This window comes from Betta splendens, chromosome 12 (assembly GCF_900634795.4).
Source record: "Betta splendens chromosome 12, fBetSpl5.4, whole genome shotgun sequence".
In the NCBI taxonomy this organism is placed as follows: Eukaryota; Metazoa; Chordata; class Actinopteri; order Anabantiformes; family Osphronemidae; genus Betta; species Betta splendens.
The window spans coordinates 1,235,001-1,252,500 of record NC_040892.2 but is presented as its reverse complement, the minus strand read 5'-3'; the positions used below and the strand labels follow the sequence as shown (position 1 = coordinate 1,252,500).

General features: G+C 47.3%; 1 protein-coding gene across 13 annotated transcripts in view; it reads left to right on the top strand.

The window, feature by feature from the left end:
* Positions 1–17,500, top strand: part of vav2 (vav 2 guanine nucleotide exchange factor) — a 102,844-nt gene that overhangs the window by 18,127 nt on the left and 67,217 nt on the right. For all 13 annotated transcript variants that reach the window (XR_008696315.1, XM_055513464.1, XM_055513462.1 and 10 more), the window contains exon 2: positions 16,208–16,324. Coding sequence is in view for 12 of the 13 variants with exons in the window: in XM_055513464.1 (XP_055369439.1) it covers positions 16,208–16,324 (117 nt within the window). In the remaining variant the exon portion in view is untranslated. The remainder of the gene's footprint in view (positions 1–16,207; positions 16,325–17,500) is intronic.

The window sequence follows — 17,500 nt, the reverse complement described above, 5'->3', positions numbered from 1 at the left end:
GGCGTCTCCTCCTGCTCTCATGAGCTCTCACTCCGTCCTCCGGCAGATGGAAAACCTACTATTATCACAAGTCCCCAGCGCACCTCTGAGACTTCATCATCCTCATATCTCCTGCCTCATACGGGCCTCTCGGCCCCTGTGTTGTTCTGCTGCCAGCGCGTGTGTGTGTTCTTGAACTTGCCACGTAGTGAGGACCAAGCATTTCTCTACAGGAACGGGGACTTTGGAAGGAGCGAACACATTTCAGCCAGTACTCATTCATTTTAATCAGTTCAGATGAGCTTTTAGGGTGACGGTGCACGTTTAGTGACTGTCAGGTTAAAGAGCTAGTTGAATGCATTATATCAGTGACTGAGGCTCATTCACTGTTTGCTGCTAGTGAGGTCTTACTGTTGTTCTTCACTGATGGATGCGGTGCAGAGGCCGAGGCCAAACCACTGTCATGGATCAAAGGTGTCTGTTCTGAGCCGAGTGGTGACGGAGAAGCCGTTAAAGCAAATGGGCGCATGAAGATTCAGGGAGTCGCCCGCGGCTTTGAGGCAATCAGAGTGTGTGATGGAGATGAGGGTGGGCTCCTCCCGAACTGCTGCTGCCGCTGCTGCAGCTAACTGGGTTTTATTTTTGCTCAAATCCAGTTTGCAAAGAGCGACTGATCCATTTGAAATCTCCCGGCAAACAAATGGCCACTGCTGTGTATTAAACTTTTCCCAACCCGCTTCACTGGGTCGGCCTTCGCTCACTTACGCACACTAAAAAAAGCCTCAACTGTTTAACAGTGTTTGCTTGGCCTGAACCAGGAGCAGTTGCTGATCCGCGCCTTGTCAATATGTGCACTGATAACAGAGAAAGCAGCTCTAGGGTTTCTATCGATCCATTGATCAGCAGCTTGAATAGAGACGCCGCTGCTTCAGCTGAGGACGGGGTCAGTCTTTATACAGATGCACTTTACACACATGAAGCAGCCCATCGTAAAGTGGTGCCGTCTGAGGACAGGGTTCTAAGCTGGGAACGGAACACGGGCGCTTCTTTAGACCCATGGGGTTTGAATTTTAATATCATTGGGCGTCAACTTGTCAGGTTCAGTCTGTTCATACAGCTCCAGTAGACGAATCGTGTTTTATCGCTCTCTCTGTGTTTTTCCCCAGACTTTCGCTCATTTCTCCTGTCATTATTTCATTACATCAATTACCCCAGAACCACTGAGGAGCACTTGTGGTTCAGGTTGTGTTCCAAGTTGTCTGAGCTCTCCAGCTTCTAGCTCTCTCCCACGCTTTGTCACCGTCGCTGTGCTGAGGTCCAGTGCATCAGTGGGAGGTGCTGCTCTGATGTTACAGGAGCTCAGCTACTGATTATATGCGTGATTGATGTTTTATCCGCTTGATATGTTGCATGAGAACATATGACTTTTGTGCAGCCTTGATTCCACGTCTGTGCTGCGTTTAGGGACGGTACGTGGCGTGGGCCATCTGTGTTCTAAAATGTATATGAAAGTAGGTCATGTGCTTTTGAAAAGGACCTAAACATAAGTTCTACTAAACTAATTCCATGCTTTCCATCCTCCGCAGTGTTTCTTAATGCAGCTAGAACGTCTCTGATCTTATGACACAACCGTTTCTCTCAAAAGTGGATGGAGGCATTTGAGTGGAAAGCGTGAGCTCTTGACAGGCTACAGCAGTAAAGGCAGCTGGAGTACAGCTCTGTGGTAAAAGACTGGGGCTAAGTGAGACGCATTCATGTTTGACCTGCATGCTTTTCAGCCCTGTCAACGTGTCTGTTATTGTGCCTCTGAGCCGGTCCAGCCGAGAGCCCGGGAGCTGCAGAGGCGCACGGAGGAGGGAAGTCACAGCCGCGCACACTGCAATTTAAATTTTAATTGCCTAGATTTATCTTCCCCATACAGTGTGACGGCTGATAAGTAGGCGTGATAGCGCAGAGCCTGTTGTTAAAGCCTGGCAACATCCAGATATCTGGGCAGGAGCCACACGAAATCGCAGAATGGATTTACGGCAAGCTTCTCTTTTTAACCCACACTCAGTCCAATGCACAGTTCAGGCCAGGCTTAAGTGCTTGTGTCCCTAAAGCCGCGCAAAGTGGCCTGTTTGAGTCAGGCTGCGACGTCACCTGCACTCGGCAGCGCTGCATTCGGCAGTCAGGCACACGCGTAGTCACCGACGCGTCCCATTACAAAATAAAAGCATGTTTTAAATGTCATGTTTGTTTTTGTAAGGACTGTGCTTCCTGTTTTCTTCCAGCATCTTATTATTTATCAGGGCGTATTTAGAAGCTGCTCTGTTTGACCTGTAGATTTCCAGGAACCAAACCTTCACTTTACTTTTTAACCTTGTGTCTTTTTGCATCTGCATCTGTCAGGTTAATGTCCAAAGCAGCCGCTTTGTTTTGACCTACATCCCTGCGTTGCCTCTGATTAAAGATTCAAACTCTAAAAGTTTTGAAAGCTTTCCAAGTGCATATTAGCTCCAGTGGCTCACATGAAGCTAATAATTGAGCGATTCCTTTACAGACGCCCTGAGGCTCAGTGTGTGTTCATGCCGGTGCAGATTCCGTTTAGAGCTCAGGGCACATTTCCATGAAGCTGTGAGAACGGGAGGTCCTCAGCTTGTCACACAGCACGGACTTCATCATTTAGACCCCCCCCCCCCAACTCCCCCGGCTCCTCCATACTGGCGCTCTCCTCGTCTCCTCCATCCATCTCTCCTTATCGTCCTCCAGCTCCGACTCCAGTGCATGCGTCACTGCTTCTCCACGTCTTTCACCACCATGTGATTCTCTCAACGTCGGTCACGTTTCATAAGTCGGTGATTGACCTCCATTTGTCCATTTCTCTCATTCCCGGTGCCTTTTCATGCCCTATTCCCAACAGCCGTTAAGATTCATTTACAGTCAAACCAGCATCGACGAATACAATGAAAGTGTAATTGAATAATTTTCTTATTGGGCACAGCGGCATCATGTGTAATTTCCTCAGTAAACACTGCGCCTCCATGCTGTTTGCTAATGTGTTCATGCTCAGTAGGCACCGTGCCCTGGAGTTGTGTCTCAGATTGTGCAATATGAAACAACAACCCAAGTGGGCGACGGTGAATATGGATGTGAACAATCATATCTCTTGTTTTCATCCTCCTCCTTCCTGCCACTAATCCAATTAAAAACCATAGAAATGTAGTTAATTGCCAACAATAGGCTCTTAATGGAGCAGCGTTGGACCATGTGTGTCTCAGAGGATGGAAGGATGTCGGCTTTAATGGGCCCGTGATGTTGTGTTTGCTCCCGAGCAGCCGATGAAGCAAAAGGACGGTGGCAGCGTTGGCTCGTCTGCTGATGGAGCCTCCGTCAGGTCGTTTATCCACTAGTGAGGAGCCTCCACTTCTGCGAGTGATGGCATTTGGTTGATGGTGCAACACTGAGTGGAGTAACCGCTCCGGCTGCGGAGGAAAAGCTTGTTATGCGGCTGTCACTAGATGGATGGAGCTCATTTGTAATTAGCATGTGGAATTCACAACCATAAAAAAATGGTGCGAGCTTGTTGGAATCGTCTTCTTGTGTAAATGCTGCACCCAAATGTGATGGGAGCAGTTTCCTGTTAGGAAAAAATGTTGGGATCAACGTTGAGGGCGGCTCAGTCTGTGGGAAGCACTGAGCTGCTTTATGTTGCGTGGCCCTGACCATTAGTTAGAATGAAAGCTTCCAGCCCAACATCTTAATCCTGCGGCTGCTCCTCCACAAACCTGAAGCACCGCTGCTGCGTGTTTGTGTTTGTGTTTGTGTTATTGAATGAGGCCTGTGCCGGCGCCGTGCGTCTCCCCGCTGCGTGACGGATGAACAGACAGTGGTACACGTCTCATTAACATTAGCCTCCTGGAGCGGGACCCCTGCTGTGACGGGAGTCTGATTACTGCACGGCCTCCATCAGCACAGAGCCGCGCTCCTGCTGCTCACACAGGCCTGCTATTGGTCCACACGCGCTTGGAGCTCAGCGCAGGTCATTATGAGCGTGTGCTGCACGTCTGTGTGCAGCTCCAGACATTGGCTGAGAGAGAGCGAGAGCGAGTTACTGCTGTTTCTTTAGTGTGTGGGGGTTCTGACGGTCATGTACGGTATAAAAATGCAAGTGACTGTTACACTGTGTGTGTGTGCGTGTGTGCGTGTGCGCTCGTGCGTGCATAATTGGTCTGAGTCTATTACAAAGCGTGGAATGTCTGGTGTTCAGCTCGTAGCTGGCGTCGCTCCACACCCACTCGGTTCAAAGCCGCGGCCGTTGGTGGGAGCGATAACCGGCTGCTTGAAGGCAATTCACATTCAAGTCAAGGCGTCTTTTCTTCTCCAGCGGTGGACGCATGTGAAGGTGCGGCGTCCTCGCAGCACATCCTCTATGAAGCAAAGCTAAACTGAAGCTTTTATTGCAGCGAGGTGCGTTTCCTTTTCATGTCCACGCCGCGCTGCATGTGGCCTGTGGCGGCTCTGATTCCACAGCATTTCAAAGGGAGCGGTTTTGCAGCATCCAGACATGGAGACACCTATTTTGCAGACGCAGATGTGAGTGTTGTTTTCTCATGGCCTCGTTCATACACTGATCTGCCCGCGTTGCCCTTTACCTGTGACTTTATTACACGCTGATGCAGAAAGCGCTTCATTTCTGATTGTAGACTTTTACAGTATTCTACCTCCGGTTGCACTTCATTAACCATAACGGCGAGCGCTATAAACCCAGCTCCGTGTTCAGCGTGCCAGCTCAGCTCACCTGAGCCCGAGCTCCTGCTATATCGACCGTTCTATCGAGTCCGTTGCCTTGAGGGAGCAGCTTCTGAGCTGGAGCTACAGACAAGTTGGAAAGTATAGAGGGCACTATATTGTGTTTGTTTCCTTCTTACTCAGCACGATAACGTCTACGATAAAGCTAAATGGACTGTTTGTGTCTCATGTTATCACCCTCCCATCAGAGTGTACACACACACACACACACACACACACACACACACACACACACACACACACGTATATATACATCTTTGGCCAAAGTCAGACAAAACACAGACATTCAAAGCTGTGATTCCAGATAATGTTGGCTGTTTGGGCAGAAAGCCCAGGAAAATAATCCACTTTACAAGTTAATGTAAGTTTGATTGAACCAAGATACTGTGAAAGATGAAGCCAGCGTTAAAGTAAAAGAATATGCGTTTAATATGTTTCTAATTGAACAGCTGCTGCTCAGCGTTTGTTTAAGCCTAATTTTATTGAAAACAAAATACTGACTGCAAACACAAGATCTGCTCCTGAAACATGGTTCATGCTTTTGTTTCTATAAAGGAGGAGCAGTATTAGTATCACATTTATATTAGTATTAGAGTATTAGTATTACATTTATATTAGTATTAGAGAACTAGTATGACATTTTTATTAGTATTAGCATATTAGTAGTACATTTATATAAGTGTATTAGTATTACATTTAAAGTAGTATTAGAGTATTAGTGTTACATTTATATTAGTATCTGAGTATTAGTGTTACATTTACATTAGTATTAGCATATTAATACTACATTTATATTAGTATTAGAGTATTCATATTACATTTATATAAGTGTTTTAGTATTACATTTATATTAGTATTAGAGTATTAGTGTTACATTTATATTAGTATTAGCATATTAGTACTACATTTATATTAGTATTAGAGTATTCATATTACATTTATATAAGTGTTTTAGTATTACATTTATATTAGTATTAGAGTATTAGTGTTACATTTATATTAGTATTAGCATATTAGTACTACATTTATATTAGTATTAGAGTATTCATATTACATTTATATAAGTGTTTTAGTATTACATTTATATTAGTATCTGAGTATTAGTGTTACATTTACATTAGTATTAACATATTAATACTACATTTATATTAGTATTAGAGTATTCATATTACATTTATATAAGTGTTTTAGTATTACATTTATATTAGTATTAGAGTATTAGTGTTACATTTATATTAGTATTAGCATATTAGTACTACATTTATATTAGTATTAGAGTATTCATATTACATTTATATTAGTATTACATTTATATTAGTATTAGAGTATTCATATTACATTTATGTTAGTATTAGAGTATTAGTATCACATTTATACTGTATTAGTATTAGCGTATTAGTATTACATTCATCCACTGTGTTTCCCGTCCACTGTGACGTCCGTCTGACGACCACAGGGTCGTGACCTCTGCTTCCTTTTACTGGTTTTTACGCAGCTAATTCCTAGCTTTTGTCTTTGTTTTCTTTGCTTTTGGTCTGAAAAGTCGTCTTGGAGATCGTCGAGGCTGTTCTCCTTCCGCTCTTAGAACCAGTGGGACGCAGGAAGCACGTTTTCCTCTGCAGTGTCACGTTCCCGTGTTTTGTTTTCCCACAGACATTCATGTCTCCTTAATAACAAAGTGTGTTTTCTTACGCAGCGGCTGTGATGTCATCTGGTGCAGGAATTCCACATATTTTTGGGAAACTGTGTTTTCACGCGAGCGCTGAGTAGATTTAAATGAAGTTCCTTTTAATATCATTTTTAAACAGCATTCTCATCATATTGTCCATATTTCAATTTTAGCTTCCAGTGAGTTTAACACATTAATGTGGAATGTTTGTCAGTTGGAAACAAATTGTATCATTGGGTCTTTTCATGCTGACATCCGTTCATGGATCTCGGCCATTTTGTCCAGCCTGAGTTAAAGTGGGTGGACCTCAGGGATGGTGACTGATTGGTTGAAGAGGTCGGGAGCCAGATGCTGTTGCTCGTTCAGGTCAGGTGTTGCATATTTGCAGAACAAGCCCTGTTTCTTCCAGTTCTGGTTCAGGTAAATGTTGAAGGTGACGCCGCGTAAATGCTGCATGCTTTTTATTTTATCAGAGCCGTGCTGTGAATCTGAGCGCGGCGATGAGACGGTTTGTTTTAGTGGGTTGTGTTTTTCTCAGGACGACGCTCCACCTTCTAGATATTATTCCCACCGTGTCTGAGCTGTTGTGCCTGCGCTGATCAAATATTCCATTACTCCTCCAGCTCCACTACATGTAATAGAGTGGACCAGATCCATGTCCAAACAGCATTAGACTCTCAACACTCCCACTCGTCTCTCAACACTATCCAAATAATTCCCTCTGCCTGCAGATGCTCGCAGCAGCTCGCCAGCGTCTTGGTCCTGTGACACGAGGGCTGTTGGAAGTGATTGTTCCATTGTGGTGTAGTCGCACAACGCCCGCATCTGGGGCTGCTGTGTTGATGATTTTGCTGCTTGTGCATGTGGAGACAGATGGATGCGTACTTCATCCTCAGGGACAAATCATCAAGCTCAAAGGTTCAACTCTGGGGCTCAATTTAATCATATTTTTGTGTCCTTCAGAACCTGAAATTTGCTTTTCCTAAATGCTGATGGTTTAGATCGACGCGCTCGGGTAGAGACTAATTCTGTCAGTAGAATCGTTGGCCTTGTTTTGGCTGAAACCCAAGCTGACAGCACGGCCGGCTGCAAACAGGAACAAAGAAATGAAGCAGAACGGACCTCCAGTTTAAATTGAACTGTCCGACGGTGGAGACAAGAACATCTGCTTTATTTTCCCATTAAAACTTGTCATGGGTGAAACTGCTCACAAGTGATTTGCTTTTTAAGTTTTAAGTTTTAAGTCGGATGCTTTGCAGATGAATCAACAGGTCAAATCTTGAGGCGACGCAGAAAAGCTGCTGGTTCATCATTGTTTGTGCTCTCTGTCTGATGCTGATACTTGTGTCGCAGTGAATGTGCTGCTGTTCACGTCCTTTTAAGGCAAATCGCTGCTCAGGTGTTTCCTCCCCTGCAACTCTGATCTCCCCATCCTTTTTGCTATTGCTAGGCAACCGCTCACAGCTGCCAATCACATCAGCAACAGTCTAATAATATCCGCAGCAGTGCTTCCCACACTTATTTACAGTATGTGTAATATTCACATACTAACAGCCCGCTGACATTTGAAACCTGCCTAGAATGTGCAATGTAAAATGTTTTTGTACTGGATGTGTAATGTATAAAACCGTAGCTGAAGCCCTAAGCAGGTGAGGGTGGAAGCTGTGGAGCCTCAAACGCAGCACGCCGGTCTGACAGCAGCGATCAGGCGTCTGCTGCTTCCAGCTTTTCTCCGCTTCGCTGTGGTTGACTCGATCCTGGGGTGAAGGCGCTCGTTTATTAGTTCAGATCCAGAGAGTCTTCAGAGAAGTTTTCAGAGAGGAAATTCCCACATGTTCATGATCCTGGGATCTGTGGAACTGCACAGAAGCCAGTGAGCAGAGGAATCCCCAGGGGCGCTCACCGCGCTGACGCCGTGATTAACACCTGTCCTTGAGGACGTCTCGTTTGCGTTATGATTTACAGAACTTCCCGAGCATTAGCTCGACTCAGTGGGTGTGCGTGTTAATTAATTACCCATAGACTGATTGCATGCGAGTTGATTGCCTCACCTCGCTCGGGGCGCTGAGCTTATAGGGACGGCTTTATCATCGCTGTGCGAGGCTGCGGGGTCTTTATGGCAGCGCTGTTTACTGCTGGCAATTTCCCTGGTCTTCAGGGAATGTTTACATCACGGTATAGAGATGGATCTATCCTCAGGCTTGTTTCTCCATCTCGGCTTCCTTTTTATACCATTTCAGAAAATATCTTTTGATTTATACGCGCGGCTCTCTCCTCCTAAATCCCCCAGACGGGCTTGGATGATAAAGTGCCTACAAGGAAGAGTGTGGATCCACGGATCAATAGTTTGGGCAGAGACATGCTAGCGAGTTCCTCCCACAGCGTCCGGCTGTGCTGTTGTTAACCTGAGCTGCATAGAGTAAAGGCTTGGAGCCGTAACTCGAGAGTAATCGTCTCTAGAAATGATCAGGCTCTAATCTGCTTTTAAATAACGGCTTCCCAATTCCTAGGGTCACTGAACGCCCCACTGCCGCTTCCATATGAAGCTCTGCTCTCTTATTCAACAGCTTAGTGGTCGTCCCTCCCTCCAACCCACTCTCTTTTCCTTTTTTTTGCCATCTGCTTTGAAATTAATGGGCACGTTGGGAAAAGTAGGCTAAATCCAGAGTGACAGCTTTTTCCCCCTCCTGTTTTTTAAAGAGGTGCTGCAGGCGGCGTCCAGCTTCATGGGAGACGCTCTCGCCTCCCAGGTTTCTGCTCCTCACCTCCGCCCTCTGGGATGCTGCTGAAGCCGTAGCTTTTCTTATTTCCTCTTGTTTTGAGCCTTGCGTTCTCGTCGCTCCCTGACTGCGAGAGAAGATGGGCGCTTTTTTTAAATCTAAATTTAGTACATGAGTCCTTCTAATGTTAGAGATGTTTAAAAGACGCCTCTAGGCCTTTCTGCTTTTTTATTAGACTGGCTGCCATGTTATGGATTTCAGATGTCTAAATTGGGCTAAAACCTCCAATTATGGAGCAGGCAGTGTCTGATGTGAGGCACACGCAGCCACATGTGGACAGACGCTGGTCCCTCACTCATTCACAGTCTTTCCATGCTCGAGGCTCAGGCCTCTGATCTTTCCAGAGGTTTCCTCCTGTGGCCCATGAGCCACACTGTCTGGAGAGCTGTGGAGGAGCTGCCGTCCCCCGGTCGCGCCCGCTCTCCTCCAAACGCATCTCCCCCGTCCTCGCCTGCTCCTCACCAGAAGCTGGAGCCTGATGCTGCCTCGCTCTGCTGCCACTGTCTGCATGTGACAATGCATGCGTTCTCTTTCTGTTCCAGACTTTTTTTGTGTAAACCTTTTTTGTCTGCTGTGTGATGCAGTCCCAGTCTTTGCAGCAGCAAATTCAGCAGTTAATTCAGCTTCAGCATGAGCAGTAAAGAGAAGTTCAATGCAGGCGTGTGTGAGAAATGTAGGACTTCCTTCAGCAGATCGTCAGAATGGAAATGAATGGATGAGTGTCGCACCCAAACCACCAGTGCCCAAGTCGACCTGAGGGTGTGATCATTCAGATTCATGTTGCCCTCCGCTCCCTGCTGTCCAAACAACAAACTCACCGTTTCCACCTGATCTGTAAATCAGCTGATTGCCTAATCTCCTTTACAACGGTTGCTGATCCAAAGCTGTAGCTCGGATGATTAAAGCGAGTCTGAGCTTTGGCCCCGGAGCCGGCCTGGTAATTAACACGCTTTCCAGCATGTTAACAAGGCCGCTGAAGCCATCAAGCACACGGTTAGCAACAAACGGCTAATTATTCCTGGTCTAAAGGTGTCGCACGCCTGTGGGAGCAGGTGGGAGGAGCTCGAGCAGGTTCCAAAGGTCAGTGCATCACCACGTTTTGGTGAAGTCTACACTTTTCTACTGGAAGCTCCTGATTCATGGAGCGTGAAAATCATCAGGTGTGAAAGAACAGTTGTCCCCAATTCACACAGTGAAGACACTACCTGCTGTAGTGGTGCATGAAATGTACAACAAGCATAAACCTCTGGACTCTGCAGCCACGTGGTTTCCAGCGAAGGCCCATGTGATTGGTATCAGTGATGAGTCAATAATGTGACCAGCAGGTCTGGACGTGGTGCTTTTAGAGCACTGGGGTGAACGCAGACTGCAGCGACCGTCCTGCGTCTGACACCCAATCAGAACCAGCACCGCTGAGGATGACGGCCTCGTCTGTTTGATTGTGGTCTCACAATCAAAGATGAGGTTTGAGTTAATTGTTGTACTGTAGCTCTGCTGTGTCAAGAAGGGAGGAGTCAAACACTACTGAACTCAGGCCTAATGTTCTGTTAGCGGCTTTGTCTATGTTTAACTTCTGTGTGTTAACGTTTGAATCACCACAATGAGCCTTAAGTTGCAACAGAGACGGATGCAGTCGTCCTCTCCCGGCTCTGATGCCATAAATTACCTGGCCATCGATCCCACGGGTCTGGGATTCTGGCCGACCTCCTCCTCATTCATCAGGGCTCCAGTCTGTAACAGTGGAAACGCCTCAAACGTGCCGCCTCCTCCGGAGCCTGTTGCTTAGATACGACACAGACTCGTATTAACATGTAAAGTGGAGGGGAACCTGGAGCAATGCATTATGCGCCGAGATGCTTTAGCATCTGGGCGCGTGTTGGAGGTTTCTATGGTGTGAATGCTTTTCAGACGTGGATTAAAGCGCTGGAAGAATCGGTTAGTGCAGCGACGGTGCCGTGTGATCGGCTGGAAGCCGACAGGCGTCGGGATGATGTGATTCATAATAAACGGCCGCTCCTCCCTTTGACGGCGCGGTGGAGATTGTGCCGGTCAATCAAAGGTGAAACCACGGCTGGAAAAGCAGTTGCTCCGACAATAGTTTCACGTTTCTTTTTTGCATGTCGTTTTTCTCACTTCTCTCTGAAGCGTTTCTTTTCCACAGAACATGATGGAGGGTGGAGGAGGAGGAAGCAGCTCTCTGATCATTGGCTCAAATGTGTTGACGATGCTCCAACTCAGAATCCTCGCACTACAAGTGGAGCTCAGGAAACCTGGCTATTGTTTTTATAGTCATGAAATGTAGTTTTTAAGTGATGAATGCGTCGCGTCCTTTTTGACTTCACATTATCCATCTGAGACTCTTTGTTCTTAACTGCTCATTTCCACCTCGAGGAACGAGCTGCACCTTGAAAATACATCACCTCTTTTCTCCCACCCTCCTGCACACAAAAGCTTTTCTTTCCCGAGGACAGTCGTCTATTTAGCTTCGCCACTTGCTCTAATCTCGTGAATAACCCGTGACGTGTCCACGGGCCGTCGAGCAGCAGGCGAAGCTGCGTGTGCGAGTTTGTGGCCGATGCGAAGGTGAGCGTGGACCTGATTTAATTACAGCGCGGCGGTGGCGGAGTGTGTTCTTCTGAGCGGAGTTATCTCCTTTTGTAATGGAGATTAACCTCTCTGAAACGCGTACTTAGCCTCTTTAACTTCCACGTTCTAACAGGAGACGCGCGGCTTCGCTAACGAAGCAGCTCCGCCTCGTCTGCTGAGGGCTGTGAGATTCGAAGCCGTGGTCAATCCCGGCTGCTTACAGGCTTTTAGGGCTAATAGGATAAGATGAAGGCATTTGCATACTGTTGCTATCCATAATTCATGCAGCGTCCTCTGCTCATTTGCAGGAGCAGGGCCTCTCTCCGCGCTGACTTTAACATCTGGGTGACCTGGAAGTGGGGCAGGGGGACCTGGAGCTCATTAGTCCCTGTGGGTGTGAAAGTTTACTGGGTGGAAGAGGCCGAAATCCAAAGGCCTCCATTTTTACATCCAGCTGTTAAACACAGGATATTCTTCAGGCCGACGTCTGAAGAAGGTCGGGTCTGAGTAGAATTGGAGCCTCGTTGGAGGCTGTGACACACAATCAAAGATCAACGTCGTTAAACAAAAGCTCATCACATTTTGTGACCTTGACCCAAATGTCTCGGTTTGGATCTAATTTGCTTTACAAATGGTTACAAAGGAAGCAGCTGTCTGCTGATGCTAATGTTTTGGTGAATCAAATGTATTTGTTTGATATTAATGAACGAGAGCGTCATTAACACGTTTGCTTTAATTTGCTCGGAGCGTGTGAGGCGTTCAGGGACCGTATGGAGCATAGGTCAGTCGCCTCGGAGCTGTCGAACCAGGCGATGAGGTCGTGTGGAGCGGGAGATGAAGAATTGAAAAAGTGAACATGAGCCGTAGTTAATTTGAGTCTGTTCGCACTAAACTCCAAGCTTGTTTTTGTAAATTATGAACGCTGAGACTGAGGATTTATGGTTGGACTGCTCCGGTGGCCGTGCTGCCATGTGTTGTACGCTGATTACCGTTAAGTCAGAGCTTCTCATTAAAATGAGCATTCTGCATAGAGGAGTGGATGTTTGACTCATTAGTTTCCTGTTTGTTGCCGTTTTCTTTTGAAAATGTGATCGAGAAAGAAATTCCCAGCGTGGGATAACGAACAATGGCTTCTCTGCAGTCTGAAGCCTTTGGACGAGGTGCATTTGGAAAGATTAAGTGCTGATCACTGCCAGGCGTAAATCTCTCCGCTCCAGAAAGCAATCAACACGCTCGGCTGCGAGATCATTAACAAAGCCAGAAGCTGACGAGATCCATCATCACCTTTACCTGCAGCTCGGCTCCGCGTCGGCCCCCTGCTGTGCGCTCTCCTCACAACGCGAGGCTGTTTCCTGTTTGTCTGTGTCTGTGAGCATCTGAAGACCTCCCACCTCATCGAATGTCTGTCTGAGCATCTCTGACGCGCTTCAACTCTCCTCAACAGCTTTAATCCTTTGAAACATTCCTTTAGTGAGAATTTGCCTAATTAAGTGATTTAAAAATTGTACCTTTGAAGAATGAGGATGTTGGCGTGTTGTGTGTGTGTGTTTATGGGCTTCTATCTAGTTATACCTGCTTTACCTGAGTCTGAAACCATCCGTCAGATCATCAGTGCTCGACTAAATGAGACTAACAGCTTCTGTGTTTTTACAAGGATTTTATGCATGATGTTAAAAACGAGCAGCTTATTAACCGGTTTAATCAAAGCATTATCGCTTCTGTGGGAACAAATAAGCTTTGTGCTGCAGGCGCTGTGTCTGATGAGCTTCCTCTTCAGCGGAGACCACCACCTCCTCGTCTTCCTCCTCTCTCGCATCCCTCTGTTTATTTCTTTATTTTTCCTGCATCCCATTTCTTTAGTTGCTGTTGTTGGGCTTTATGGGATTTATTAGGATGAAGCTCTAATTTGTATCTCAGATATGAGCATGTAGGAGTGTGTGCAGATAAGGGGCCGCCTCCCCCAGGAATAATGTATGATGTAGCGTGCTGATATGGTGCAGACTTGTCAGGCCTTTCTTACCTTCCTCTTTGCCCTCGTGACAATAGCTCTGCCTCTTTTAAGGGATTGACTGAGGACTCAGAATCTGAGGCGGAGCTCCGGTGGAGCACACGAGGCACCTGTGCTACAGCTGTGACCGCCTCCACGCTTCTCTCTTTTTATTTTTGGTCGCCCTGATCGTTTCTCTTCCTCTCTTTTGCTTTATTTAGTTCTCACGTTCACGTGGAGGGTTGCGTCTGATGTGTTGGCGTGGAAACGGTTTTAAATGGCAAACACATCATTAGACACTAGTTTTTTGTTCGTACTCGTGGGAACGTGGCTGCGTGTCGACTTCCTGTCTCACTGCTTTGTCACAGCTGAAAAATACAGATGTTTTTAGATTTCTCAAACAACAGGTGCAGGTGAATAAAAAAGAGCCAACACCTGCATCATCATCGTCATCGTCGCTTTGTATTTCAAGAAGCTTCTGCCTCTAGTTTTGAAATGATCCAGTTTGCAGCCTTGCCTTTAGTTTATTTGTAGCCAATGAAGAAGAAATTGACCCATAGCAACCTTTCGTCTGGCAGTTTTTAGGTTTTAGTATAGCTTCTTAATGCACATCCGCTCAGACTGAGCTGAGGCTCAGACTAAGGAGACGACAACACATGTTTAATTCCAGGTTATCTACCTTTTCTTTAGCCACATTCTGGCTCCAATGTCAGAAACGCATTAGGATGTCAGACACATCCTCTCCCCTGTGATTCATATCAGCACAGCCTCTCTCTCACGTTCTCTCTGGCTCTTGTCTCCAGTCCACTCCAGCAAATGTTACCTTTTCATATCTGGGCTGGAAAAATAAAGTTTTTTTTATTCCTTCTCTCTCCCTCATCGCACGCGAGGATCTGCAGATGATAACGTTGGCTGCTGAACCACAAATGTCACTTTGCCAGCCAGCCAATGGCGTTCCCTTCCACCGTGACTCTTATGGGGTTCGCACCCGTGACACCGCGGCCGAGCCGAACGGGGCATGAATGCAGAGTGAGGACGCGACCGTGAAATATCACCTAATACCAGGAAGCCGCATCAGAGGCAGCGCTGCTTTTTATCTGGGGAACGGCTGCAGTTCATTCATGAGCGCTCGTTAGCACAGGAGCTAACGCGGCCGCTGCCACTTGATCAATGGCAGCAGCAGGAGGCGGCGGCTCGTGAGGCTCGTGAGGCTCGTGAGGCTCGTGAGGCTCGTGAGGCTCGTGAGGCTCGTGAGGCTCGTGAGCTTGAAACGGCATCACTTCCACCTGCAGGACTGGGCTCTGCAGCGTCGCTGTACCTGCGCTTCGACGATGCTTCGCTGCCGCCCTGACGCGTGACCCCGCTGTGACCTGCGAGGCCTCCTGCCTGCTTTGCCCCATTTTTTTTTTTTACTACAAGCATGGACGCTGTTGCCCAAAGCTCTCGGCAGATTAGGTAATCAAGCATTTTATTCAGCGCAGACACGTTTCCTCGGCTATGGCTTCATATCGCTCACTCTCAGAAATGAAAGCGAGGCGTATCTGAGCAGCATCTGGATTTGCATGCTCGGGGAGATGGGAGGCTGTTAGGCTTATCATTAATAATTCAATACCCCTGTGCAGTTATTGGTCTGTGCTGCTGCGATGAACGTTTATCTGTGCGATGGCATATTTGAAGGAGTCGGGACCGTTGGTGGGCGACGACGGGTGAACCACATGTTCAAATATGTTTATTTACATGAGCACATGCAGATATTGATCTGCAATAAGCCGGTGTCTTCTACCAAAACATGCAGGTTTATTTATCACATGGGAAATAAATATGTGCTTAGAAATTAGTCCTTTAGTTGTGAATCCCAGACACTGAAAAGGGGTTAAAGCGGTTTCCTAAGAGCACAGAGCAGTTATTTAAATGATTAGGAGCCTTTTGTTTGAGACATGTGTTATGCTTTTGTCAGGAACAGGTGGGATCATCATGGAGCCGGTCAGTGGTGGGCTGATGTCACACTAAAGGCTCATCTGTGTCCCTCCTTACCTCCATCAGAGAGGTTGATTATCAGCCTGCTCACCTTCTGCTGCTGAATAATGACACACACACACACACACACACACACACACACACACACACACACACACACACACACACACACACACACACACACACACACACACACACACCAGGACGGGGTGAAATCAAGTGCTTGCCAATCATCAACAAGGAAATTAAATATTTACCAAAATGCTGGCGTAAAGATGGGAAATATTAAACAGAGCGTTGAAACATGTTTCTGAGAACAAACATTGTGCTGGTTTAATCACACGCTTCCACTGTGGTGTGGATTCAAGCTGTCGATCGCTGGAGAGGAAACGCTTCGGATGGTGTTTAATGTCCCCTCCTCTGCGCTCTCGTCTGCAGTTCCTGTGTTTGAAGAACATCCGGACATTCCTCAAGGTGTGCCACGACAAGTTCGGCCTGCGCAACAGTGAGCTGTTCGACCCCTTCGACCTCTTCGATGTCAGGGACTTTGGGAAGGTGAGTCAAACACGTTTGGCTTCAGCTCCTGAAAAGCCGTGCACTCGAAGTGACCCCGCGCTCAGAACTCCAGCGAGCGCTTGGAGGCGTGAGAGCGCTGGTCCCTGATGATGTCATGGAGGAGTTATGTCGGAGCTAGAAAGGTGTGTGTGTGTGTGTGTGTGTGTGTGTGTGTGTGTGTGTGTGTGTGTGTGTGTGTGTGTGTGTGTGTGTGTGTCAGTGTCAGAGTCAGAGAGAGAGAGAGAGACGTGCTGTTTATAAGTGAAAGGCCAACGCAGCTTAGTGATGATATTGATGTTTTCTAATTGAGCCCATTTTGCTCATTATAATGTGGAACAGTGGATTCATGTTTGTACACTTGTACATCTGTGCTCGGGTTGAAGAAGCTTCTAAGTGACGTCTTCCCCTTCTCCTGGCTTCAGGTTGGAGCAAGGAGCTCAGTTCTGTGTAAGGCTTCAGGCCCAGTGGAGCTGTCTGACTTCACCCAGTGAAGGCGTTCCCCTCGTCCGACTCAGCAGTAATGCTGCTGTTGCTCCACTCGCTGGTTCGTGGCTGGTGGTGTTGGGTCCCACAGACAGGGACGTCCCTGACACATTTCCAGTAACCCCCCGGAGAGTCCCAGTGTGACTCAGCCCGTCCCAGTACGAGCAGGCAGTTGCGTCAGGGGAACTGGTTCTGGGCTCTTTGCTGAAGCACCCGCTGCCTCTGGGACGTGTCTACTCCGCGTTCATGACCTCAGCCAGCGAAGCGCCCCCTCCTCGCTGCTCCGTCCCTTCCATGCTGGCGTCGGCTCCAGCTCCGGCTAGTCGGCTGTCACACCGATGAGCGTGGCTGCGATGATGTCATTATATTAACGATGACGGCTGCTGCCACCGCTGGCGAGGTGATGGCGTTAACACTGGAGCTTCTCAGCTGATTGAACAAGGAGCGCTGGTGCTCCAGCAGTCGGGGGGGAATTACACTGTAGAGGTGAACAAACTGTATTAATCTCGCTATCAATTACACGGAGGATGTGTTTGTGTGTGATGTGTCCTCCGCTCATTTATCCAATCTAATTTAGCATATCCACTCTCTGGGCCGAGAAGAGGGGACGGAAAAAGATGGAGCGAGGGGAATAAATGAGAGAGTAGAAAAAAGGAGACAAGGGCTCACTTGGCAGTTTGTAGATAAACCACG